Source organism: Bos mutus, chromosome 5 (genome assembly GCF_027580195.1).
Source record: "Bos mutus isolate GX-2022 chromosome 5, NWIPB_WYAK_1.1, whole genome shotgun sequence".
Lineage (NCBI taxonomy): Eukaryota > Metazoa > Chordata > Mammalia > Artiodactyla > Bovidae > Bos > Bos mutus.
In genome coordinates this window covers 107,164,116-107,191,989 of record NC_091621.1, presented here as the reverse complement: position 1 = coordinate 107,191,989, position 27,874 = coordinate 107,164,116, and the positions used below count along the sequence as shown (strand labels likewise).

The window sequence follows — 27,874 nt, the reverse complement described above, 5'->3', positions numbered from 1 at the left end:
TCTTTGGGGGAAGAGAGTTCTGCTCTTCCTCAGAAGTGAGGAATCATTTCGAACTCTTTCTCCAAAGGGCAACAGTTTTCTGACCTGGGTCAGGAAGGGCGTATGAAAATCCCGCTTTTAATTTTGATTCCTGACAGGACAATTCAAGTCCATACTCGTGGGCAGCTGGGCAGCTAGGCAGGGGCGATAGAGCAGCGGCCAAGACTGCGTCTGGCTATGGCGATCACCGCCTCATCCCTTACTCCTCGGCGCTCTGGGGGCGGAGCCAACCCCCTGGACCCGCCTGCTTTCCCCTCAGGGCTGTCTCAACCTTGACTCTGCCGGGTCCTCTGACCGAGGCCCCTCACGTGACCAGCTGCCTCATTCACTCACTTCGGGTCCTTACGCCATAATCTCTGCCCTCCCCTTCAGAACCGCACCCAACAGCTTGGCGCAGGCCCCGCCCCTTCCCATCTGCGGGGCGGCAGGAGGGGGCCTGGGCAGGATGGCAGTGAACCAGAGCCACACCGAGAGCCGTCGTGGGGCCCTCATCCCCTCTGGCGAAAGGTGCCTGGGAGGAAGCCTGTGGAGCTGTCGGAGGGAGGAGAGGCCAGGAGAATTGGAGGCGCACAAACTCTCAGCCAATCAGAGACTTCCCCGCCTTTTTTGAGCTCACGGCAAGCGTAGCTCTTCCCCGACCGTTAGGGCCGGCGCTGCCTCGCGGGTGTTCTGGATGTGAATGTGGTAGAGGCGGGAATAGGAGTGTGACGGGCACGTGCGCAGAGAGTGAGCCGTGTGCTGCCTCAGAAAAAAGTTGAAGTGCAGTGGCAGGAAAGGGAAGTCACACCGACCCTCGGGGTGGCATGCGGTGCCGTTAGGAGTGTGCTACCTTTGTAGAGTGAGGGCAACAAGGTCCCAGGCTTCTGGGAGGTAGAAAAGGCACGAGTGTGGCTCTTTCTAGAAAGATCCTGAACTGTCCAGGGCCTCTCTTCCCCCTCAGAACTTCAAAAAGCTCTCTCTCTTCTTCGCCCCCAACCAAGGAGATGGCTGGTCTTAACTTTTTTTGTAAAGATGGGGACCAAAAGAAGACACGTCTGGGAAGAGTGATGTTCTCTCACCTCCCATGGCGGCCCTGGGGTTTGCACCCATGGCTTTGTGGTGCTAGCAGTGCCTGCCGCTCACCCGTTTCCTCCAGCCTCTGTCAGGTTCGGCTCAGAGTTGCCCATTTTTACTTCCCTACCCAATACCTCGGCCCCTGCTTCACTCCCCTCCTCCATCCCCTGCCCAGGCTGTTAAGAGTCCTGTTCGAACTCCCCAGCAGTTCTTGAATATGCTCCTCTCTCTGCTCAGATTTGCCCTCATTTTCCTTTGCTCTCACCTAGCTGTGAGACTCTGAAGCCCAATGCAGTGCTCAGGTGAGGCAAAACACACCCAGATTGCTTTGAATGCATCTCTCAGGAAGATCCTTTAAGTACATCAGTACATCATGCTGATGTCCAGATCTGTTTTTTCTGTGCTTCCTTCTCCAGAATATTTTCTTGACAGATTTATACACTCTGTCAAGGCTGTATGTCCTCCCTTGGTCCTAGAGGACCGCTGCTCTTTTGTTCAGTTTTCCCAGTAGTGAGATGATTGCCCGCCCACCTTGCTGACGCCCTGCATGCTGGCCTGGAGAACTGAGACCTGTGTGCCTGTGGCTCTGTGCCTGGAAGCCACTTCTAATCTGGTGTTTGGGTGTCTTCTCAGCTGGGCTACAGGTTTGTCTCTCTGCTTTTCTGTTTGTGCCCTGGAGGCAAGGAATGAAGCGTGGTCTTAAAAAAATTATAACAAATATTGATTTTATGTGAATTATCTTTGTGGAGTCCTTTCTGTGCTCTCCAATGGTTGGCCTTATTAGGGCACTGTTCTAAGGGCTTTACGTTTATAACTGCTCTATCTGCAATGAGGATCAGTACTATTTTCCTCATTTCACAGGTGGAAAAAGTGAAACAAAAAGTAATTTGCTTAAAATCATATGGTCAGGCATGTGGGACAGCTCTGAATTTTGGTAGTGTGTATTCATGTTTCTACGCTGGCTGCCCCTCGAAGAGGAGGAGGACTATGTCTCTTTTTTCTCCTCTGCAAGCAAAGCTCTGTCAGGACTCTACCTTTTGGGATAGAAACTGCTTTAGAGAAATAGCTTGAGAGGAAGAAGATTGGTTATATTTTGACTTCTCCTGACTATTCACAATACTCAGTTAAGAAATTCATCACAGCTTGGCTGTGTTGTGTGGAGATTTTTTCTGATCCCAGCTGAAAAGTCATAAATGTATGAGCCAGACTGTACTGGTAAAATGGACTGCAAGGAGATCCAACCAGTCCATCCTAATGGAGATCAGTTCTGGGCGTTCAGGACTGATGCTAAAGCTGAAACTCTAGTACTTTGGCCAACTCATGCGAAGAGTTGACTCGTTGGAAAAGACTCTGATGCTGGGAGGGATTGGGGACAGAGGATGAGATGGCTGGATGGCATCAACGACTCGATGGATGTGAGTTTGAGTGAACTCCAGGAGTTTGTGATGGACAGGGAGGCCTGGCGTGCTGCAATTCATGGGGTCGCAAAGAGTCCGACACGACTGAATGACTGAACTGTACTGGTAAAAAGGAAGATACTGACTGAGTTTTGTTTTTTAAAAAAATTCATATTCTAAAATGTGCAGGTAATGCCATGTAGAAAAATTGGGAAACATTTAATTACTCCAAATTCTTACATTAAGTGCTTTTTATATTTTGATATGTATTCTTTTGCACGTCCCCCTGTGGAAATACACACACCTTCCCCTATCAGACTGCTTTGTAATTTTCCTCATTTACCGATGTATTGAGAATGCTTTGCAGTATTGACATCTATTAATACATCATTATTTTCGATGTCTGGTACTCCCATATGCAGACATTTTTGCTCAAGCCACTATCTGGGATAAGTCTGGTTTTAATTTGTCATTGCTATAAACATTGCCACAGTGAATTTCTTAAAGATCTATTTTTGTTCACCTATCAAAATGTTTCTTTCAGACATATTCCTGAAAGTGAAATTGTGGGGTGAGAAGACATAAACTTTAAGAAAAATATTTATTTGTTATTTATTTAAATATTTATTTGCATTTATTTGGCTGTGCTGAGTCTTGATTTTGGCACACAAACCTTTGTTGTGGCCTGTGGGATCTTTAGTTCTGGTGTGCAGGATCTAGTTCCTGGACCAGGAATTGAACCCAGGCCTCCTGCATTGGGAGCTCGAAGTCTTAACTGCTGGATCACCAGGAAGTCCCCAGAGGACATAGACTTAAAAAAATTTTTATATATTTATAATATAAAAATAAAAATCCTAGTAAAAAATATTTTAAAATATTACACATATTTTATATTTAACATATTTATAAATGGAAATATATTTATTGCAAAATCCCCCTACAGTTTCAGTTGCAGTTCAGTCACTCAGGTGTACCCGACTCTTTGCAATCCCATGAACCACAGCACGCCAGGCCTCCCTGTCCATCACCAACTCCCGGAGTTCACCCAGACCCATGTCCATTGAGTCGATGATGCCATCCAACCACCTCATCCTCTGTCATCCCCTTCTCCTCCTGCCCTCAATCTTTCCCAGCATCAGGGTCTTTTCAAATGAGTCAGCTCTTCGCATGAGGTGGCCAAAGTATTGGAGTTTCAGCTTCAGCATCAGTCCTTCCAATGAATATTCAGGACTGATCTCCTTTAGGATGGATTGGTTAGATCTCCTTGCAGTCCAAGGGACTCTCAACAGTCTTCTCCAACACCACAGTTCAAAAGCATCAATTCTTCGGTGCTCAGCTTTCTTTACAGTCCAATTTTCACATCCATACATGACCACTGGAAAAATCCCCCTACAGAATTGTATCAATTTACATTCTTTTTAATACTTTGTGTCCCAATTTCACCTTGCCAACACTAAATGTTAACCTTTGATAGCTCTGCCAGCCTGATAGGAAAGGAAAGGAAAGTGAAGTCGCTCAGTCGTGTCCGACTCTTTGCGACTCCATGGACTGTAGCTTACCAGGCTCCTCCATCCATCGAATTTTCCAAGCAAGAGTACTGGAGTGGGTTTCCATTTCCTTCTCCAGAAGATCTTCCTGACTCAGGGATCGAACCCAGGTCTCCCGCGTTGCAGGCAGACACTTTACCATCTGAGCCACCAGGGAAGCTAGTCTGATAATGGAATCCAAATAATGAAATCTTTTTTAAAAGTTTTATTTCTAATGAAATTATTTTTGTCTTACGGTTATCGACTATATATGTATTTGGTGAATTTTCTTGGTTCATAAATATCCTCCACTTTTTGCCTAATTTGTTCATCATTTTTGTGTGGTAAAAACACATAACAAAATTTAATATCTTAGCCATTAAAAAATAAAAATTGTATATAATGTATATAACAATAATGTAATGTACACAGTGAAATGATTATTGCAGTCAAGTTAGTTAACATTTCATTTCCTCAAATAATTATATTTTTATTTTAGTGTGATGAAAGTACTTCAAATCTACTCTCTTAGCATATTTCCAGTGTTCAATACAGTATTATTAAATATAGTCTTCACACCTGCATATTAGATCTCTAGACTTATTCATCTTCAGTTCAGTTGAGTTCCTCAGTCGTTTCCGACTCTTTGCAGCCCCATGGACTGCAACACACCAGGCTTCCCTGACCATCAGCAACTCCCAGAGCTTGCTCAAACTCATGTCCATCGAGTTGGTGATGCCATCCAATCATCTCATCCTCTGTTGACCCCTTGTCACGCTGCCTTCAATCTTTCCCAGCATCAGGGTCTTTTCCAGTGAGTCAGTTCTTTGCATCAGGTGGCCAAATTATTGGAGCTTCAGCTTCAGCATCAGTCCTTCCAATGAATATGCAGGACTGATTTCCTTTAGGATTGACTAGTTTGATCTCCTTGCAGTCCAAGGGACTCTCAACAGTCTTCTCCAACACCACAGTTCAAAAGCATCAATTCTTCTGCATTCAGCTTTCTTTATGGTCCAAGTCTCACATCCATACATGACTACTGGAAAAACCATAGCTTTGAATAGATGGACCTTTGTTGGCAAAGTAATGTCTCTGCTTTTCAATATGCTGTCTAGATTGGTCATAGCTTTTCTCCTCTTTTAATTTCATGGCTGCAGTCACCATCTGCAGTGATTTTGGAGACCAAGAAAATAAAGTCTGTCACTGTTTCCATTGTTTCCCCATCTATTTGCCATGAAGTGATGGGACTGGATACCATGATCTTTGTTTTTTGAATGTTGAGTTTCAAGCCATCTTTTTCACTCTCCTCTTTCACTTTCATCAAGAGGCTGTTCAGTTCCTCTTCACTTTCTGCCATAAGGGTGTTGTCATCTGCATGTCTGAGGTTATTGATATTTTTCCCAGCAGTCTTGATTCCAGCTTGTGCTTCATCTAGCCCGGCATTTTGCATGATGTATTCTGCATATAAGTTAAATAAGTGGAGTGACAATATACAGCCTTGACATACTCCTTTCCCAATTTGGAACCAGTCCGTTATTCCATGTCCGGTTCTAACTATTGCTTCTTGGCCTGCATACAGATTTCTCAAGAGGCAGGTCAGGTGGTCTGGTATTCCCATCTCTTTCAGAATTTTCCACAGTTTGTTGTGATCCACACAATCAAGGTTTTGGCATAGTCAATAAAGCAGAAGTAGATGGTTTTCTGGAACTCTCTTGCTTTTTCCATGATCCAGCAGATGTTGGCAATTTGATTTCTGGTTCCTCTGCCTTTTCTAAACCCAGCTTGAACATCTGGAAGTTCTTGGTTCAGGTACTGTTGAAGCTTCGCTTGGAGAATTTTGAGCATTACTTTGCTAGCGTGTGAGATGAGTGCAATTGTGCGGTAGTTTGAGCATTCTTTGGCATTGCCTTTCTTTGGGATTGGAATGAAAACTGACCTTTTCCAGTCTTGTGGCCACTGCTGAGTTTTCCAAACTTGCTGGCATATTGAGTGCAGCACTTTCACAGCATCATCTTTTAGGATTTGAAATAGCTGACCTGGAATTCCATCACCTCCACTAGCTTGTTCGTAGTGATGCTTCTTAAGGCCCATTGGATTTTGCACTCCAGGATGTCTGGCTCTACATGACTGATCACACCATCGTGGTTATCTGGGTCATTCAGATCTTTTTTGTATAGTTCTCATGCGTATTCTTGCCACCTCCTCTTAATATCTTCTGCTTCTGTTAAGCCCATACCATTTCTGTCCTTTATTGTGCCCATTTTTGCATGAAATGTTCCCTTGGTTTCTTTGATTTTCTTGAAGAAATCTCTAGTCTTTCCCAGTCTATTGGTTTCATCTGTTTCTTTGCATTAATCACTTAGGAAAGTGTTCTTACTTCTCCTTGCTATTGTTTGGAACTCTGCATTCAGATGGGTGTATCTTTCCTTTTCTCCTTTACCTTTCTCTTCTCTTCTTTTCTCAGCTATTTATAAGGCCCCCTCAGACAACCATTTTGCCTTTTTGCATTTCTTCTTCTTGGGGATAGTTTTGGTCACCGCCTCCTATACAATGTTACGAACTTCCATCCATAGTTCTTCAGGCACTCTATCAAGATTTAGTCCCTTGAATCTATTTGTCACTTCCACCATATAATCATAAGGGATTTGATTTAGGTCATACCTGAATGGTCTAGTAGTTTTCCCTACTTTCTTCAATTTACTCATCTTACATAACTTTAAATTTGTATCCTTGCCTAACATTTCCCCACTTCCCTCATCCCCTCAATCCCCAATAACTACTGTTATACTCTTTGCTTCTATGAATTTGATTTTGTTTTAGATTCCACATGTAGGTGAAATCATATAATTGTCTTTGTCTCTGCTATTGCACTTAGCATAATGTCCTCAAGGTTCACCCATGTTGTGGCATGTGACAATATTCCTTCCTTTTTAAGCCTGAATAATATTCCATTGTACGTATATACCACATTTTGTTTCTCCATTCACTGATAGACTTTTAGATTGCTTCCTCCTCTTGGCTATTATGAATATGAGTGCACAAATATCTTTTTGAGATCTTGTTTTCAGTTCTTTTTGATATATACCCAGAAGTGGGATTGCTGGATCATGGAGTAATTCTATTTTTAATTTTTGAGGCAACTCCATACTGTTCCATAGTGCCTGAACCACTTTACAGTCCCACCAAGAGTGCACAGAATCTTCAACCTGTCAATATTCTAGGCCACAAACACCTAGGATATCTTTTTCAATAGTAGTCATCCTAACAGGTGTGAGGTGAATCTCATTTGTGGTTTTGATTTGCATTTCTATGATGATTAATAATGTTGAGCATCTTCTCATATTTTTTGCTATTTATATATTATTTTGGAGAAATGTCTATTTAAATCCTCTGTCCATTAAAAAAAAAATTTTTTTTTAAACTTTTTATTTTGTATTGAGGTATAACTGATTAACAATGTGATAGTTTCAGGTGAACAGCAAAAAGACTCAGTCATGCGTATACATGTATCCATTCTCCCCCAAACTCCCCTCCCATCCAGGCTACCACCTAACACTGAGCAGAGTTCCATGTACTATACAGTAGGTCCTTGTTGGTTATCCCTTTGTCCATTTTTAAATTACATTTGTTGTTGTTGAGTTGTAGGAGTTCTTTATATATCCTAGATGGGCTGTGTGTGTGTGTGTGTGTGTGTGTGTGTGTGTGTGAGCCAGTCTTTGTCACTCAGTCAAGCAGTGTAAAACTGTCTTAATTTTTACTTCCTGGTTGGGCAGAGCCTCATTGTCAACCAGAGGTAACAGTTCTAGAGCCTTCTCAGGTTTCTTCTGAGCATGAACCCAGCCCTGATATGGGAAAGCACCCAGTCTGTGATGCTTTCTAGATTCCCATGAACATGTCAGAGGTTTTCAAAGCCTTTATTCCTCAAAGCATCTCATTCTCCAGTCTTTTCTTCCTGTTTTTTAAGTTTTTTATTGTTTGCCCCCCAAAATCATCTTTTGCCCCACTTAACTGCTCTCACACATTTTGAAATGTTGTTTAACAAATGTGCCCTGGGTAGCTGCCTTAATCCTGAGAGAATTCTGAGCTAGTCCTCCAGGGAACTCCTGGACAGGTCAAAACAGAAAACCATAGTAAGGTCTGTTCTCTTCCCCTCACCCCAGTACTTTGTACTTATACTGAGAATGTGGGTTGTTGTTTTCAGAGCTGTGCCAAGCTAGGGAGTGGAGGAGTACTGGGGTAAGTTAAAGTGCACAAAGCTCTTATTGATGCTCTTATTTTTTTTCTTGATTAAACATTCCCCTAGTTGCTATAAGCTTTTGATTAGATTCTAGAGTTCTAGACTGGCTTTTAGAGTTCCCTATTCCACTATTGTTGCTGACATCCATTTTTTCATAGTCTCTTAAGAAGCGCTTTTTAGCCATATACTATCACCCTAATTCCAGTTCTTATTACCTCATATCAGGACTATGTTAGTTCTTAAATGGATCCCTCTGACATATCACCATTTCCTTGATCATGTGACCTACCTACTGAGACAGCGGCAGGTCACAGTTCTGCCTTGCCTGTTGAATGATGTGAATCAGCTCAAATTTCAACTTTTCTATAAAATCATTCCTAATTACTTCTACCAAGAGCTGATCTCTACCTGCCATGATATTTTGTTCCACTTATGTGATGCATATCATGTTTTTCTTGCATTATTACTTATATTCATGTTTTCATTCATTCATTCTTTCAATAAATATTAATAGCATATGTATATGTATGTATGTATGTGTGTGTGTATATATATATATATATAAAACTAAGAAAGGGAAAAAAGACCCAGGAGGATTCTGTAAGCGTAGGATGGGTCCAGGTTTTTTGGGTTAGGAGTGAAGGGAGAACATGGCAGACATGTCAGAGGATCCTGTAGCATACTTCATATGTCTCACCTTCTTTACCAGAGTCCAAGAAACAGTTTCATTAACACCGTGCTTTATATAACATGCACAAGAAGTATAAGAATTAGTGGACTTTAAGAATAGAATTAGGTTTGCTAAGAAAGAAAAAAAAAAGAACCCAGTGATAAAGAGGAAGACGAGTAAGTGTGAGTTGTCAGAGAATAAGATCATTTCAATTCCTTTCTATTTTAATAAAATAGCAGCAGCACCAGTAGCAGCCAATAACCTCCCTCCAGGCTAGAAACTGCCCCGAGAGCTTTGTCTGTGTCTTTTTGCATGACTCCTGAGCTGTGTGCTGTCCGCCCTTTCTTGTCTGCAGTGTCTTGAAGCAGTGTGAGGATGTGGACCTCTGCTTCCTGCAGAAACCAGTGGAATCCTATCTCTTTAATGGCACAAAGAAAGGAACGTTGTTTCTCACTTCATACCGGGTAATTTCTCTCTCTTTAATCTAATTTATTTCTCGTTTTTTTTTCACTGTGCTGGGTCTTCACTGCTATGCCCGGGCTTTTTCTAGTTGTGGTGAGTGGGGGTTACTCTGTAGGTGCAGTGCTCGGGCTTCTCATTGCAGTGGCTTCTCTTGTTCAGGAGCGCAGGCTCTAGGGCATTCAGGCTCAGGAGTTGTGGCACACAGGCTTAGTTGCCCTGTGGCATGTGGAATCTTCTTGGACTAGGAATCGAACCCATGTCCCCTGCGTTGGCAGGCAGATTCCTAACCATTGAACCACCAGGAAAGTCCCATACCAGGTAATTTCTGCTTCTCCTTTGATCTAATTAACTTGACATTTATTTCCCTTAAAAGGGAGAGAGGTTAAACCTTGACTTTCAAAATGTTTTGAACCATTTCCACTTGGAGATTTTCCTTGTTGAAGAGTGATGGAAGAAAATCGGTGATGTTTCTCAATTAGGCCAGGATGCCAAAGCAGCCTTGACTTTAGAATTGTTCTTCTATGTCTCAACCCATGGACGAATTGCGTTCCTTTCCCAAAGTTTCTTTCCTTTCTTAGGTGGTCTTCGTGACTTCACACTTAGTCAATGACCCCATGCTTTCTTTTATGATGCCGTTTGGCCTGATGAGTGACTGCACCATTGAACAACCAATTTTTGCCCCCAACTACATTAAAGGAACCATTCAGGCAGCTCCAGGTGGTAAGTGTCCCCCTCAGAAATGTATGTTTTCTCAAAAGCTTACAGAAAGTTTAAGATTCAGACTTCAGTGGGTGGTGCCTCTCTCCATGTTTTTGGCAGTGCTTCTGTTACCAGCGTGCCAGCCTCTTAGTGAGCGTCTGCCATTTCTCCCTCCAGGTGGCTGGGAAGGACAAGCTGTTTTTAAGTTATCCTTCAGGAAAGGAGGTGCCATCGAATTTGCCCAACTGATGGTAAAAGCTGCCTCTGCTGGTGAGTGATGCTGATAAAGATATCAGGCGCTTTGGGGTTTGGGGACCTGTTTAATTGGAATAGGACGGTTAACTAGAGAAGACTTCTGGCCTCTGTGGTCAGGACGTTGATATTTGCCCATATTGTTGTTGTTTAGTCGCTAAGCTGTGTCTGACTTTTTTCAGCCTCATGTACGGTGTAGCCTGCCAGGCTCCTCTATCCATGGGATTTCCCAGGCAAGAATACTAAAGCAGGTTGCCATTTCCTTCTCCAGATTTCACATGTATTCAGTGGGTATTTCCTGAGCCTACTGACTATGTACCAAGTACCCTACTACATGCTAGGAACATAAGATTTAGTCCTTCCTTAAACTGAAGGAGTTCACAATCTAGTGGCAGACACCCGAATGATTTTACCTGATAGTCTCTTGTCCATTTAAGTGGCTGTATCATTGAGTACTCTTGTTTTTGGTAGAGTTACCATGGCTCTTATTCCTCTGGTGTACCTTCTTGTCTTCTCTCTGGCTATAGCTTTGCTCTTCTTGGGTTTAATTCTCATTTTTCATGGGACTAAAGCATGGGAAGAGATAATGTCAGGTCCTGCAGCACTGATCTAACAGGTGTACCAGAGAACTCTTTCAAACTTAGAATACAAGTAATCTTTTAATTCAATGTAGCTTCACTTTATATCCCTCACTCTCTCAGTTTTTGTATTCCAGTCCAACTGGACTTCTTTGCACCTTGCTCTCCCATCTCTGAGCCTTCAGGCTATTTGCTCTGTCTGGAATGCTCTTCCTCTTTCTCCCTTGCTTTCCACCACCAACTCCAATCTAGTTAAGATGCACATGGTCTAGTGGAAATAGACATATGCAAGAATAATACATTATCCTATCTTATGGTGGGGCTTCCCTAGTGGCTCAGAGGTAAAGAATCCGCTTGCAATGCAGGAAATACAGAAGTGGATTTTATCCCAGGGCTGGGAAGATCCCCTGGAGAAGGAAATGGCAACCCACTCCAGTATCTTGCCTTGGAAATCCCATGGACTGATGAACTTGGAGGGCTACAGTCCATGGGGTCACAAAGAGTAGGACAGAACTGAGCACATCCCACCCAGTTAAGATAATGCTAGCTATTGGAACAGATAAACCCCAAATTATAAGTGACTTAAGATAATGGTGGAGAAGGAAATGACAACCCATTCCAGTATTCTTGCCTGGGAAATCCTATGGACAGAGGAGCCTGGCTGGCTACAGTCCACGGGGTGGCAAAAAATCAGACATAACTAAGCGACTAAACAAACAACAACAAGGTAATGGATGTTACTGCTTATATAAAGGCCAGTTGAGAACTTCTCTGACAGTTCAGTGGTTAAAATTTCCCCTTTCATCGCAGACAGTGTGAGTTCTATCCCTAGTCCGGAGCTCAGACCCCACATGCCTCAGGGCCAAAAAAGCAAAGCATAAAACAGAAGCAGTATTACAACAAATTCAATAAAGACTTTAAAAATGGCTCACATCAAAATAAATCTTAAAAGAGGCCAATCAGCAAGGGTTAAAGGCACCTCTGTTCCACACAGCCCTTCAGGGACCCAGGGTAGTAGAGTCTCATCATTAACACATAGCTTCCACAGCCTCTTTGGGTGGTCAGCAGAGTGAGGAAGAGAGTAAAGATCTCACTTTGGATGTTTTCATGGGCCAGGCGTGGAAGCTGTGTACATTGTTTCTGGTCATATGCCATAGGGCAGAAATTAGTGTGGCAGGTTGACAATGGCTCTGAAAATATAATCCTCAGAATCTTTGAATGTTACTTTGTAAAAAAAAAAAAAAAGTCTTTTCAGATATAATTAAGAATCTTGAGATGAGAGAAGTACTCTAGATTACTCAAATACCATCAAATACTAAATACCGTTAAAGAAGTGTCCTTATAAAAGAGATGCAGAGGAGACCAACAGAAGCTTTCTTTGGTAATGTCGTTGTTGTTGTTCAGTCGGTAAGTCATGTCCAACTCTTTGTGACCCCATGGACTGCAGCATGCCAAGCTTCCCTGTCCTTCACTATCTCCCAGAGTTTGTTCAAACTCATGTCCACTGAGTCAGTGATGCCATCCAAGCATGTCATCCTCTGTCATCCCCTTCTCCTCCTGCCCTCAACATTTCCCAGCATCAGGGTCTTTTCCAATGAGTCGTCTCTTCACATCAGGTGGCCAAAGTATTGGAGTGTCAGCTTCAGTATCCGTCCTTCCAATGCATATTCAGGGTTGATTTCCTTTAGGATTGACGGGTTTGATCTCCTTGCTGTCCAAAGGACTCTCAGGAGTCTTCTCCAGCACCACAGTTCAAAAGCATCAATTCTTCAAGGGTGCTCAGCCTTCTTCATGGCCCAACTCTCACATCCATACATGACGACTGGAAAAACCATAGCTTTGACTATATGGACCTTTGTTGGCAAAGTGACGTCTCTGCTTTTTAATATGCTAGCTAGGTTGGCCATAAGCTTTCTTCCAAGGAGCAAATGTCTTAATTTCATGGCTGCAGTCACCACCTGCAGGGTACTTCCATTATGTTGGCCTTTAATGGAGTTATCTTGACAACTTGATAGAATCCTCACTTGAAATTTTTTCTGAATCCCTATTATGGTGGGTATTATGCTAGGCCTTCAATAAGCACAGGAAAATATACACAATCACTGTCTTCAGGAAGTATACAGTTGAGGACAAGGACAGAATATATTTTAAATCTTGTATTTTGGGAGCATTGCCAGACACTCGTGTAACATGTTGGTTAAAACTCTGTTAATTATTTGGTTGATAGTTGCTGTATATCTGTCTTAAAAGAATTAAAGAGCCCTTATTTTGCCAAATTTGTCTTCTCAGCTGCCAGAGGAATTCCACTTGGAAGTGTAAATTACTGGTTCGACACTTCAGGACTGTACATAATTACTGTCCCAGGGGCTGCAGTGTGCTCCTCACAGACACCTTGTCCAGGTAAGGTGTGGCAGGGAGGTTCTTCCTGGGAGGTGGAAAGGTGTGCCCAGGGCTCACAGATCTAATTGCGGATAGCTTGCCTCCAACTCTGCTGCAGGAGAAGCAGCAGAGTTTTGGGGATTGGAAAATAGTTGAGTCCATGATTTCATTTCCAGATTCAAACCCGGTGGCAAGTCAGTAAGTGACCGGCTTTCCATTTCAGACTTTGTTGTTGTTCAGTCACTCAGTCGTGTCCTACTCTTTGCAACCCCATGGACTGCAGCACGCCAGGCTTCCCTGTCCGTCACCATCTCCCAGAGCTTGCTCAAGCTCATGTCCATCAAGTCAGTGATGCAATGCAACCATCTCGTCCTCTGTTGTCCTCTTCTCCTTCTGCCTTCAATTTTCCCAGCATCAGAGTATTTTCTAATGAGTTGGCTCTTCACATCAGGTGGCCAAAGTATTAGAGTTTCAGCTTCAGCAGCAGTCCTTCCAATGAATATTCAAGATTGATTTTCTTTAGTATTGACTGGTTTCCTTGCAGTCCTAGGGACTCTCAAGAGTCTTCTCCAACACCACAGTTCAAAAGCATCAATTTCAGGCTTACTTTGATGTACAAATATGGAGAATATTGGGCAACTGTCATCAGTAGGAAGTCACTTCTGCTTACAACCTGAGCAGAAATGTGTGCTCTTGCGTACCTCCCCCTTCTTCTCTCATACAAGCACAGCCGACATGCTTGTGCCACACCCTTCATCCTCACTGAAGACTCCAATCCTGGGCTTTGTGACCTGTACCCTCTCCTGTAGCAGTTGTGTCTGTCCACAGATGCTGAGCCATGCTCCCCAGAGATGTAGATCAGTACTCTCAAATGTGCTTCACAGTCTGTGGGTGGACCGTGAAAGGTCTCCTAACAGGCTGTCAACAGACCGCCAGATACAGGCCATTTCTTGGGTTTTCCTTAAAGCATGACATGCATGTCCATCAGCATTTAGTTTGTATACAGCTGATGGGTAGTTATTTCTGGCCTTTACAGTTACCTTAATCTTTAAGTGTTAATCAACTGACATTCAAAATTTTGAAGTATTGCTAAGGTTTTATAAAAATGTTTTTAAATTGAAATTTGTATAACATACAATTAATCATTTTAAAACGTGCAATTCAATGGTATTTAGTGTATCACAATGCTGTGCAGCCATCAGCTCTCTCCAGTTTCAAAACTCTTCCAAGACTTCGCTGGCAGTCCAGTGGTTGATCTGCCCTTTCACTTAGGGGGTGCAGGTTTGATCCGTGGTCGAAGAACTAAGATCCTGCATGCTGTGCTGCACAGTCAAAAAGCAAACAAACAAACAAAATGGAAAACTTTTCCATTACTCCATAAGAATACCCATACCCACGAAGTGGTCATCCCTCGTTGTCCCCTCTCCTTTGCCTCTTGGTTTCCTCTAATCTGCTTTTTGTCTTTTTGGATTTGCCTGTTCCGTATATATCACATAAAAGAAGCCAAGCAACATGTGGCTTTGTGTTCGGCTTATCTCACTTAACATGATGTTTTCAAGGCTCGTCCAAGATGTAGTATGTATCAATATTTCACTTTTTGTGTCTGACTAATGCTCCACTGTATATATTATAGTTTGTTCATTCATTCGTGCATTGATGCACATTTGGCTTGTTTCTACCTTATGATTATTATGAATAATAGCTGTTATAATCATTTGTATATAGGTTTCTCTGTAGACATAAGTTTTCATTTCTCTTGAGTACATACTTAGGTTTGGAAGCATTGGGTGATATGGTAAGTCAATGTTTAACTTTTTTGAGAAACCACCAAACTCTTTTTCCACAGCAACTGCACTGTTTTTTTACTCTCACCAGCAATGTACAAGTTCCTGTTTCTCCATATCATTGTCAATGCTTGTTATTTTCCTTTCTTTTTGCTAGTTGTTTATATTAAAGTCATCCTAGTGAGGTGAGGTGATATCTCATTATAATTTTAATTTGCATTTTCTTAATGACCAGTGGTATTGAGTATCTTTTCATGCGCTTGTTGACCATTTGTGTATCTTCTTTGGAGGTGTATCTATTCAAGTCCTTTGCCCATTTTAAAATATTGTTTATTCATTCATTTTTGGCCACGCTGTGTGTTTGTTGCTGCTCTTGGGCAGCAAGCAGGGGCTACTTTTTTTGCATTGTGCTTCCTTGCAGGCTTCTCATCGCAGTGGCTTCTCTTGTTGCAGAGCACGGGCCCTAGAGAGTCTGGGCTTCAGTAGTTGTGGTGCAGAGGCCTAGTTGCTCTGCAGCATGTGGGACCTTCCAGGACCAGAGATTGAACCCATGTCATCTGCATTGGCAGGTGGATTCTTAACCGCTAGACCACCAGGGAAGCCCAAGTGTGGTGTTTAATTTCCAGAAATTTGTGAATTTTCCAGTTTTACTTCTGTTGTTGATTTATAAATTAATCCCTTTGTGATGAGAGAAGCTACTTTGTATGACATCTATCTTTTAAAATCTATCCAGACTTAATTTGTTACCTAATATATGGTCTATTCTGAAAAATATCACGTGTGTCCTTGAGAGTGGTCCCAGGTGGCACTAGTGGTAAAGAATCACCTGCCAATGCAGGAGACATAAGAGATGTAGGTTCGATCCTTGGGTCGGGAAGATCCCCTGGAGAAGGGAAAATTCTACCGGCAGAGGAGCCTGGTGGGCTACAGTCCGTGGGGTCACAAAGAGTTGGACACGGCTGATCAACTGAGCATTTGAGAGTAATGTGTATTCTGTTGTTGGGTAGAGTGTCCTATGTTTGTTGGATCCAGTGGGCTTTTTCAGATCCTCTGCTTTCTTATCTATCTTCTCTCTGGTTGTTCTATCCATCAGTGTGAGTGAGGGATATTCAAGTCTTCAACTATTACTGTAAAATTGCTTCTTCCGTTTTTGCTTCATATATGTGATGGTCTGTTATCAGCTGTGCAAATGTTTATAATTGTTATATTCTTTTGCTGTACTGGACATTTTATTAATGTGTAATTTTCTTCTTTATCTCTTAATGATGTAAAGTCTATTTTGTTGTAAAGTCTATTTTGTCTGATATTAGCATAGTTACTTTTGCTCTCTTTTGGTTACTATTTACATGGAATATCTTTTTTCATCCTTTACTTTTATTTATGTCTTTGTATCTAGAACAAGTCTCTTAAACACATAGCATGTAGTTGAATCATGAATTTTCATTCATTCTGCCAAACTCTGTCTTTTGATTGGGGAATTTAATCCATTTGCATTTAAAGTAATTACTGATGATGGGAGCCTTACTTCTACTGTTTTACTATTTGGTTTTTATATGCCTTATAGCTTTTTTGTCCCTCATTTTCTGCATCACTGTCTTCTTTTGTGTTTAGCTGATTTTTTGATAGTGAAAAGTGTGAATTCCTTTCTCATTTCCTTTTGTTTATATTTTATAGCTTTTTTTTTTTTGCGTTTGACTACTATGGGGTTTACATTTAACTTTAATCCTAAAGTTATAACACTGATTTGAATTTTACAATCTTAACTTCAATAACATACACATATTTTGTACCTTTACAAGCCCTCCATCTCACTCCTTTTAGTTGATATCACAAAATTTTATCTCTATACACTATGTTCCCAAACACACAATTTATTATTTCCTTTAAATGCATTAGTCTCTTATGTAGAAAACAAAAATGAAATTACAAACCTTTGTTATAATAATATTGACTTTTATAATTGCTCAATGATTTACCTTTATTGAGATATTTATTTTTTCATATGGCTTCACATTATTATCTAGTGTCCTTTCATTTGACTCCCTTAAGCATTTCTTGCAGGACAAGTCTAGTTGTAATTAACTCCCTCAGGTTTTGTTTATCTGGAAACATCTTACTTTCTCTATCTGAAAGGAGTTTGGCCAGATATAGGATTCTTGTTGGATAGTTTATTTCTGGCCTCCAACATTCCTGAAGAGAAATCTGCTAATCTTCTTTTTTTTTTTTTTACAACAATGCAAATTTATTTTCTCACAATTTCTAGAGGATAAAAGTCCAAGATCAAGTTGTTGGTAGAGTTAGTTTCTTCTGAGGCTCTGCTAATCTTCTTATTGAGGATCTCTTGTATGTGATTATTCACTTTTCTCTTGCTGCTGTCCCTTGGACTACAAGGAGATCCAACCAGTCCACCCTAAAGGAGATCAGTCCTGGGTGTTCATTGGAAGGACTGATGCTGAAGCTGAAACTCCAATACTTTGGCCACCTGATGGGAAGAACTGAGTCACTGGAAAAGACCCTGATGCTGGGAAAGATTGAGGGCAGGAGGAGAAGGGGACGACAGAGGATGAGATGGTTGGATGGCATCACCAACTCAATGGACATGAGTTTGGGTGAACTCCTGGAGTTGGTGATGGACGGGGAGGCTTGGCATGCTGGGTTCATGGGGTTGCAGAGAGTTGGACACAAATGAGCAACTGAACTGAACTGAACTTGCTGCTGTCAAGAGTCTCTATTTTGTAAGTTTGACTATAATGTGTTGGTGTTGAGTTTATTGAGCTTCTTGGATGTTTATATTCATGTGTTTCATCAGGTTTGAGAAGTTTTCAGTCATTATTTCTTCACATACTTTCTCTACATCTTTCTCTCTTTCTTCTTTTTCTGAAACTTCTACAATGTATATGTTGGTCTCCTTGGTAGTGTCCCACTGGTCCCTTGGGCTCTGTTCACTTTCCTTCAATCTTTTTCTTTCTATTCCTCTCTATCTACAGCTTTTATTGTTCTGTATTCAGGTTTACTGGTTCTTTCTTTTGCCTATTCAAATATGAATTTGAATCCCTCTAGTGAATTTTTCATTTCAGTTATTGCGGTTTTCAGCTCCAGAACTTTGTTTGTTTTGGTTTCCTGTTATGTTTTCTATCTCTCTACTGCTGTTTCTATTTTGTTCGTATATCACTTTTCTTGACTTTATATACATTTTTCCTTTTGTTCTTTGAGCATCTTAATGATGATTCTTTTAATTTTTTTCTAGATAGCATAAATATTAATTATGGATTATAGAAAAATAACTTGACAGTTATCCATTCATGTTGACATAGTTAAATCATTTTGGGAATGTAGCCAAGGAAATAAATAAAACCCATGTTTATTATAAAATTAATTGGAAAGTCGGAAGCAACATAACTCTCTGACAATCAGGTAGCACTTATCATAAATAGCATTTATCCATATGATAAAATATTGTCCAGATTTTAATCTGTGAAATACATTAATGATATAAAGAACTTTCTTGGCAGTCCAGTGGTTAGGACTTGGCATTTTCATTGCTGAGGGCCAGGTTCAATCCCTGGTTGGGAAACTAAGATTCCACAAACCATGCAGAGCAGCCAGGAGAAAAAGAAAAAATAATATAAAGAACATTCTCACAATATCAAGTAAAAAGAGCCAGATGTTTAAAAATTGTATGATTGTCATAATCATGACTGTATAAAAAATATTAACAGAGATCCTACCTATAAATATACCAAAATAATAAGTTTTTGTCTTTGATGATGGAATTATAGATGACTTTTAAAAATTTATCTCTTCTCTATTTCCCAAATACATATTCCTCATTGAGCATTTTTTTTATGATCAAAACAAACTTTACTGAGTTAAGTATGTATCTGTGTACAACTGTTAGTATGTAGAGATTTAACTATAGGTTATTTTCATGTTAATTTGAATTCCTCCACAACAGGAAATGTTAAAGCATCCAACTGGTGATGGCTGAAGGATAAGGCTTTTGCATTGTTCTGTCTGAATTCTCTTCCTGTGTCAGTCTGCTTCAGTACTTTTTTTATCTTCCATCTCCTTCTTACTCATTCCTTGTCTGCTCTAAAAAATGAGTAACTGATTTTTTTTTTCCTTCTCAGCATATCCAATTGTGATCTATGGACCCCCACCACCAGGATATACAGCCCAACCAGGGGAATATGGAACTCCACCAGAAGGATATGGAGCCCAACCAGGGGGATATGGAGCCCCACCTATGGGATATGGAGTCCCACCTGGGGGATATGGAGTCCCACCTGGGGGATATGGAGCCCCACCTGGGGGATATGGAGTCCCACCTGGGGGATATGGTGCCCCACCTGGGGGATATGGAGCCCCACCTGCAGGATATGGAGCCCCACCAGCTGGAAATGAAGCCCTACCCCCTGCATATGAAGCTCCATCTGCTGGAAATACAGCTGCCTCTCACAGATCTGTGACAGCTCAGCAGGAGACTTCTCTTCCCACTACCTCATCTTCTTAGGTCCATTTACCACCTTCTCAGAGTTAAACCTTGAAGACTCACCAAGCAAAGGGCACCCTAAAACTGAAGTCACAGTAAGAAGGAAGACTCAGGTAGGTGGCTGAAGCCCCATCCCAGGTAGTTGTTATACCCCTTGGAAGGGCAACCTTAGAGGGAAGATGATGCTTTACTTCCATGCCTAGATTTTAGAGGCCAAGTCAGTTCTTGATAGGGCTTCCCTGGTGGCTCAGTTGGTAAAGAATCTGCCTGCAATGCAAGAGATGCAGGTTTGATCCCTGGGTCAGGAAGATCCCCTGGGAGAAGGAAATGGCAACCCACTCCAGTATTCTTGTCTGGGAAATCCCATGGACAGAGGAGCCCAGCAGGCTACAGTCCATGGGGTTGCAAAGAGTCAGACACAACTTAGTGACTAATCCACCACCACCACCACCACCAATTCTTGATTAGATGGGCTAAAGGAGAAGTACGTTCATACAACTAATTCTCCAACAATTTGGTTGACATTGGCTGCATTTTTTTAAATTACATTTTTTTAAACACGCCTTGAGTCAGTTTGGAAAAACTGTTCTGCATTTTCCCCTCTCCAATTCAAGAAACATCTATTATGCTAAGTTTGCTAGGAACTAAGATATATGTTAAAAATATCAAGTTGAGGGATTTTCCTAGAAATCCAGTAGTTAAGACTTCATGCTTCCAATGCAAAGGGCATGGGTTTGATCCCTGGTTGGGAAACTAAGATCCCACATGCCATGTGGCATGGCCAAAATTTTTTTAAAAATCAAGTTGAACACTTATTTTTCATAGCACTATTATATTAGTGAAAGGATATAACAACTTAAATTTTCAGTAGTAAGAGAAAATTTCACAAATTATACAATGAAATGTACAGCCATTGAAAATGATATCTAAAGGTAGGGGAGGCCTTCTTTAAGAAGATCAAAAACAATGAAGCAATAGAGGAAAACAGTGATAAATTTGACTATATCAAAATTTAAAACTTCTGTATGACCAGTTAGAAGATAGGCAATAGACTGCTGCTGCTGCTGCTGCTGCTAAGTCGCTTCAGTCGTGTCCGACTCTGTGCGATCCCATAGACCGAAGCCCACCAGGCTCCCCCGTCCCTGGGATTCTCCAGGCAAGAACACTGGAGTGGGTTGCCATTTCCTTCTCCAATGCATGAAAGTGAAAAGTGAAAGTGAAGTCACTCAATCGTGTTCGACTCTTAGCGACCCCATGGGCTGAAGCCCACCAGGCTCCTCCATCCATGGGATTTTCCAGGCAAGAGTACTGGAGTGGGGTGCCATTGCCTTCTCTGACTAGACTAGGAGGAACTAACTGCCAACATATATATTAAACAAAAAAATTGTAGTCAAAATATAAGAAGAACTTTACAAATCAAAAGAAAATATGGACAAAAGAAGTGAATTCTCAATTAACTGAGGCAATAGCCTCAAGAAACATTTGAGGACTTCCTTGGTGGCACAGTGGATAGGAGTCCACCTTCGAACGCAGGGGACATGGGTTCAGTCCCTGGTTTGGGAAGATTCCACACGCCAAGGAGCATGAAAAGATGTTGAACTTGACTTGTGTTAGATAAATGAAACCTGAAATGAAAAACAATTTTTATCTCTAAAGATTCAGAAGCATTAAAAAGATTGAGACAGTCGATGAGGTGACTTCCACCTTGGGCCTTTTTCCATGCTCCTTGTTACAAACTGCTTGTGAGTGGCATCCATCTAAGTGAGAAACTGGTGTAGGCTGCCATGGAAATCACTGCACAAAGGTAGCCCCAGCTGGCAAGGGATGGTCTGGGTTTCTGGACTCTATATTTTTCTAGTAAAGGAACTCAGCTCTTACAGATCTAAAACCACGGCCTATGGACCAATAATATTCAGGTATGTGGCCATAGAGTTCTTTCAGCATGAGTTGGAATTTCTCAACCCTGTTCAAAGTTGTACTGCAATGAGAACTATAGTAACTTGTCTCACTGGGCCATTCCATTTCTTTTTAAGATATTTATTTATTTCGCTGTACTGAGTCTTAGTTTTGGCATGTGGAATATAATTCCCTGACCAGGGCTTGAACCTGGGGCCTCTGCGTTGAGAGTGTGGAGTCTCAGCCACTGGAGCACCAGGGAAGCTTCCCCAAGTACCTTTTAAAAGTTAAAATATTTCTATCTTGATTTAGCAGCTTCACTCAATATCCATCCCTAAGAAAGGGAAAGATATACCCATTTGAATGCAGAGTTCCAAAGAATAGCAAGGAGAGATAAGAAAGCCTTCCTCAGTGATCAATGCAAAGAAATAGAGGAAAACAATGGAATGGGAAAGACTAGAGATCTCTTCAATAAAATTAGAGATACCAAGGGAATTCTGAAAGAGGTGGGAATACCAGACCATCTGACCTGCCTCCTGAGAAATCTGTATGCAGGTCAAGAAGCAACAGTTAGAATAGGACATAGATCAACAGATTGGTTCCAAATCAGGAAAGGAGTACATCAAGGCTGTATATTGTCACCTTGCTTATTTAATTTATATGCAGAGTACATCACAAGAAATGCCATGCTGGATGAAGCATAAGCTGAAATCAAGACTGCTGGGAGAAATATCAATAACCTCAGACATGCAGATGACAACACCCTTATGGAAGAAAGTGAAGAAGAACTAAAGAGCCTCTTGATGAAAGTGAAAGAGGAGAATGAAAAAGTTGGCTTAAAGCTCAACATTCAGAAAACTAAGATCATGGCACCCGGTCCCATCACTTCATGGCAAATAGATGGGGAAACAATGGAAACAGTGACAGACTTTATTTTTCTTGGTCTCCAAAATCACTGCAGATGGTGACTGCAGCCATGAAATTAAAAGACGCTTACTCCTTGGAAGAAAAGTTAGGACCAACCTAGAGAGCATATTAAAAAGCAGAGACATCACTTTGCCAACAAAGGTCCATCTAGCCAAAGCTCTGGTTTTTCCAGTAGTCATGTATGGATGTGAGAGTTGAACTATAAAGAAAGCTGAGTGCCAAAGAATTGATGCTTTTGGACTGTGGTGTTGGTGAAGACTCTTGAGAGTCCCTTGGACCAAAAGGAGATCAAACTATTCAATCCTAAAGGAAATCAACCCTGAATACTCATTGGAAGCACTGATGCTGAAGCTGAAACTCCAATACTTTGGCCACCTAATGCGAAGAGCTGACTCCTTGGAAAAAACCCTGATGCTGGGAAAGATTGATGGTGGGAGGAGAAGGGGACGACAGAGGATGAGATGATTGGATGGCATCACTGACTTGATGGACATGAGTTTGAGTAAGCTCCGGGAATTGGTGATGGACAGGGAAGCCCGGTGTGCTGCAGTCCATGGGGTCACAAAGAGTCGGACACGACTGAACAACTGAACTGAAGAAATACTTGCACATGTGCACAAAGTTGTATGTGGGAAGATTTCATTACATTCAGTGTTTCTAATGGCACCAAATTAAAAATATCCTATATGTCTGTTAATAGTAAATATTAAATAAACTATAGTATGTCCATGCTATGGCATGGACCAGTGGTTTCACTGCAGGGGGCATGGGTTTGATCCCTGGTCAGGGACATAAGCTCCTGCATGCCACTTGGCCAAAAAAATAAATAAATAATTTCTTGAACTGAATAAAAATGAAAATACAACATACCAAATTAAAGACCTACAAGACCTTTTAGAACTAACACCCAAAAAAGATGTCCTTTTCATTATAGGGGACTGGAATGCAAAAGTAGGAAGTCAAGAAACACCTGGAGTAACAGGCAAATTTGGCCTTGGAATACGGAATGAAGCAGGGCAAAGACTAATAGAGTTTTGCCAAGAAAATGCACTGGTCATAACAAACACCCTCTTCCAACAACACAAGAGAAGACTCAATACATGGACATCACCAGATGGTCAACACTGAAATCAGATTGATTATATTCTTTGCAGCCAAAGATGGAGAAGCTCTATACAGTCAGCAAAAACAAGACCAGGAGCTGACTGTGGCTCAGACCATGAACTCCTTATTGCCAAATTCAGACTTAAATTGAAGAAAGTAGGGAAAACCACTAGACCATTCAGGTATGACCTAAATCAAATCCCTTATGATTATACAGTGGAAGTGAGAAATAGATTTAAGGGCCTAGATCTGATAGAGTGCCTGATGAACTATGGAATGAGGTTTGTGACATTGTACAGGAGACAGGGATCAAGACCATTCCCATAGAAAAGAAATGCAAAAAAGCAAAATGGCTGTCTGGGGAAGCCTTACATATAGCTGTGAAAAGAAGAGAAGTGAAAAGCAAAGGAGAAAAGGAAAGATATAAGCATCTGAATGCAGAGTTCCAAAGAATAGCAAGGAGAGATAAGAAAGACTTCCTCAGCGATCAATGCAAAGAAATAGAGGAAAACAACAGAATGCGAAAGACTAGGGATCTCTTCAAGAAAATCAGAGATACCAAAGGAACATTTCATGCAAAGATGAGCTCGATAAAGGACAGAAATGGTATGGACCTAACAGAAGCAGAAGATATTAAGAAGAGATGGCAAGAATACACAGAAGAACTGTACAAAAAAGATCTTCACGACCCACATAATCACAATGGTGTGATCACTGACCTAGAGCCAGACATCCTGGAATGTGAAGTCAAGTGGGCCATAGAAAGCATCACTACGAACCAAGCTAGTGGAGGTGATGGAATTCCAGTTGAGCTATTCCAAATCCTGAAAGATGATGCTGTGAAAATGCTGCACTCAATATGCCAGCAAATTTGGAAAACTCAGCAGTGGCCACAGGACTGGAAAAGGTCAGTTTTCATTCCAATCCCAAAGAAAGGCAATGCCAAAGAATGCTCCAACTACCGCACAATTGCACTCATCTCACACGCTAGTAAAGTAATGCTCAAAATTCTCCAAGCCAGGCTTCAGCAATATGTGAACTGTGAACTTCCTGATGTTCAAGCTGGTTTTAGAAAAAGCAGAGGAACCAGAGATCAAATTGCCAACATCCGCTGGATCATAGAAAAAGCAAGAGAGTTCCAGAAAAACATCTATTTCTGCTTTATTCACTATGCCAAGCCTTTGACTGTGTGGATCACAATAAACTGTGGAAAATTCTTCAAGAGATGGGAATACCAGAACACCTGATCTGCCTCTTGAGAAATCTGTATGCAGATCAGGAAACAACACTTAGAACTGGACATGGAACAACAGACTGGTTCCAAATAGGAAAAGGAGTTCGTCAAGGCTGTATATTGTCACCCTGTTTATTTAACTTATATTCAGAGTACATCATGAGAAATGCTGGGCTGGAAGAAGCACAAGCTGGAATCAAGATTGCTGGGAGAAATATCAATAACCTCAGATATGCAGATGACACCACCCTTATGGCAGAAAGTGAAGAGGAACTCAAAAGCCTCTTGATGAAAGTGAAAGTGGAGAGTGAAAAAGTTGGCTTAAAGCTCAATATTCAGAAAACGAAGATCATGGCATCTGGTCCCACCACTTCATGATGGGGAAACAGTGGAAACAGTGTCAGACTTTGTTTTTCTGGGCTCCAAAAATCACTACAGATGGTGACTGCAGCCATGAAATTTAAAAACGCTTACTCCTTGGAAGGAAAGTTATGACCAACCTAGATAGCATATTCAAAAGCAGAGACATTACTTTGCCAACAAAGATTCGTCTAGTCAAGGCTATGGTTTTTCCAGTGGTCACGTATGGATGTGAGAGTTGGACTGTGAAGAAGGCTGAGCACCGAAGAATTGATGCTTTTGAACTGTGGTGTTGGAGAAGACTCTTGAGAGTCCCTTGGACTGCAGGGAGATCCAACCAGTCCATTCTGAAGGAGATCAGCCCTGGGATTTCTTTGGAAGGAATGATGCTAAAGCTGAAACTCCAGTATTTTGGCCACCTCATGGGAAGAGTTGACTCACTGGAAAAGACTCTGATGCTGGGAGGGATTGGGGGCAGGAGGAGAAGGGGATGACAGAGGATGAGATGGCTGGATGGCATCACTGACTCGATGGACATGAGTGAGTGAACTCCGGGAGTTGGTGATGGACAGGGAGGCCTGGCGTGCTGCGATTCATGGGGTCGCAAAGAGTCGGACATGACTGAGCAACTGATCTGATCTGAAATTAAAAATTTATATGGGGAAAGTAATAACTTTTAAAAAATAAAAAATATAGAGAGAGCAGCTGGCTGCTGCTCTTCCTCTTTAAGTTACCAGCATTGAGTCATGTACGAGTCTAGGAAACTGGAATGTCAGTAGCACAAGGGAATGTCAATCGAACTGCCAGTATGCCCAGACTGGCACATTATGCTCCTTTGTATTGAAGGCCCTGCACGATCTGGCCCTTCCAGTGACCTCTCCAGCCCAGTGATCCAGCAGAGCATGACCTTTGCCTCTTCCTTCCTCTCTGCATGTTCTACTCATCTTTCAAAAGAGCCCAGATGAGCTTTTTCTGAACTCCCCTTCTAGCATAATTGGGCTTCCTTGGTGGCTCCACAGTAAAGAATCCATCTGCAGTGCAGGAGATACAAGAGACACAAGTTCAATCCCTGGGTTGGGAATATCCCCTGGAGTAGGAAATGGTAGCCCACACCAATGTTCTGCCTGGGAAATCCCATGAACAGAGGAGCCTGGATGACTAGAGTCCATAGGGTCACAAAGAGTCGGGCACAACTGAGCGCATGCGTGCGTGCGTTTGCATGTGCATACACACACACACGCCCTCCAGGATAATTGCACTTCTGCTGAACTTGTAGTGTAACCCTGGAGTGTTTCTCGTGAAATACCATGACAATCTTACTGGGATCGTTTGTGTGCTCATCTCCTCCATAACCTGTGAGCCCCTTGAACGCAGAGCCTGTATCTCATTGCAGGGGCCCCTAGCAGAAGGCACAGCACAGAGTGGGTGAATAAACCTTCCTAGAGCGAATAAAGACATGAATAAATTGTGTTTCTTGGTTTACAATATACACATACAACACATTCATACCTCCCTGAGTTCTGGTCATCAACTGAAGATTATAATTTGCAGAATCAGTTTTGCTTGGCAGACAGAGGATTAGAAATTAAAATTTCAGGGACTTCCCTGGTGGTCCAATGCAGTGACTAAGACTCCAGGCACCCAACGCAGATGGCCCAGTTTCCATCCCTGGTTGGAGAACCAGATCCCACGTGCCGCAAATGAGTTCTCATGTCCCAACTAACAACCCTACATGACACAATAAAGATCAAAGATCTTGCATGCCTCAACTAAGACCTGGTGCAGCCAAATCAATACATATTTTTAAAAAAGAAATTAAAATTTCAGACTTTGTAACAAGTGTTGGTGAGGATGTGAAGAAAAGGGAACCTTCATAAACTATTCGTGGGGATATAAATTGGTGTAGCCACTGTATAAAACTGTATGGAGTGTCCTCAAAATACTAAAAGTCGAACTACCATATGATCCAGCAATTTCACTCCCGGAATTTCATTATCTGAAGAAAACGAAAACACTATTTCATAAAGATATATATATATGCCCGTGTTCATAGTAGCATTATTTACAATAGCCAAGATATGGAAGCAACCTAAGTGTCAATCAACAGATGAATGAATAAAAAGGATGTGATACACACACACACACACACGCACGCACGATGGACTACTACCCAACGTAATAAAGAATGAAATGTTGCCATTTGCAACAACATGAATGGACCTAGAGGATATTATACTAAGTGAATTAGGTCGGACAAAGACAAATACTGTATGATATCATTCATATGTGGAATCTAAAAGATAAAACAAAAATATAAAACAAAGTAGTGAATATAACGAAAAAAGAAACAGACTCACAGATATAGTGAACAGGCTAGTGGTTATCACTGGGGAGAGGGAAGGGGAGGGGGCAAGATAAGGGTAGGGTTCATACTACTATGTATAAAATAAGTTACAAGGATATACTGTGCAGCACAGAGAATTTAGCCAATATTTTATCATAACTATAAATGGAGTGTAGTCTTCTTTTTTTCTTGGCTGTGCCGCATGTCTTGTGGGATCTTAATTCCCCGAGAAGGGATTGAACCAGGGCCCCGGCCTTGAAAGTGCCAAGTTCTAACTACGGGACAACCAGGGAATTCCCAAATGGAGTATAATCTTTAAAAATTGTGAATCACTATGTTGTACCCTGAGACATATAATATTGTAAATTAACTATACCCCAATTGCTATGCTATGCTAAGTCACTTCAGTCGTGTCCGACTCTGTGCGACCCCATGGACAGC

The 27,874-nt window shown here is 41.6% G+C and overlaps 1 protein-coding gene across 1 annotated transcript; it reads left to right on the top strand.

Moving 5' to 3' along the window:
• Positions 1–484: 484 nt before the first annotated feature.
• WBP2NL (WBP2 N-terminal like) lies at positions 485–19,589 on the top strand. The gene is made up of 6 exons (XM_005907185.2): positions 485–546; positions 9,278–9,386; positions 9,963–10,104; positions 10,261–10,353; positions 13,203–13,313; positions 19,207–19,589. Exons 1-6 carry the CDS (start codon positions 485–487, stop codon positions 19,587–19,589), a joined length of 900 nt encoding a protein of 299 aa, XP_005907247.2.
• The last annotated feature ends 8,285 nt before the right edge of the window (positions 19,590–27,874 follow it).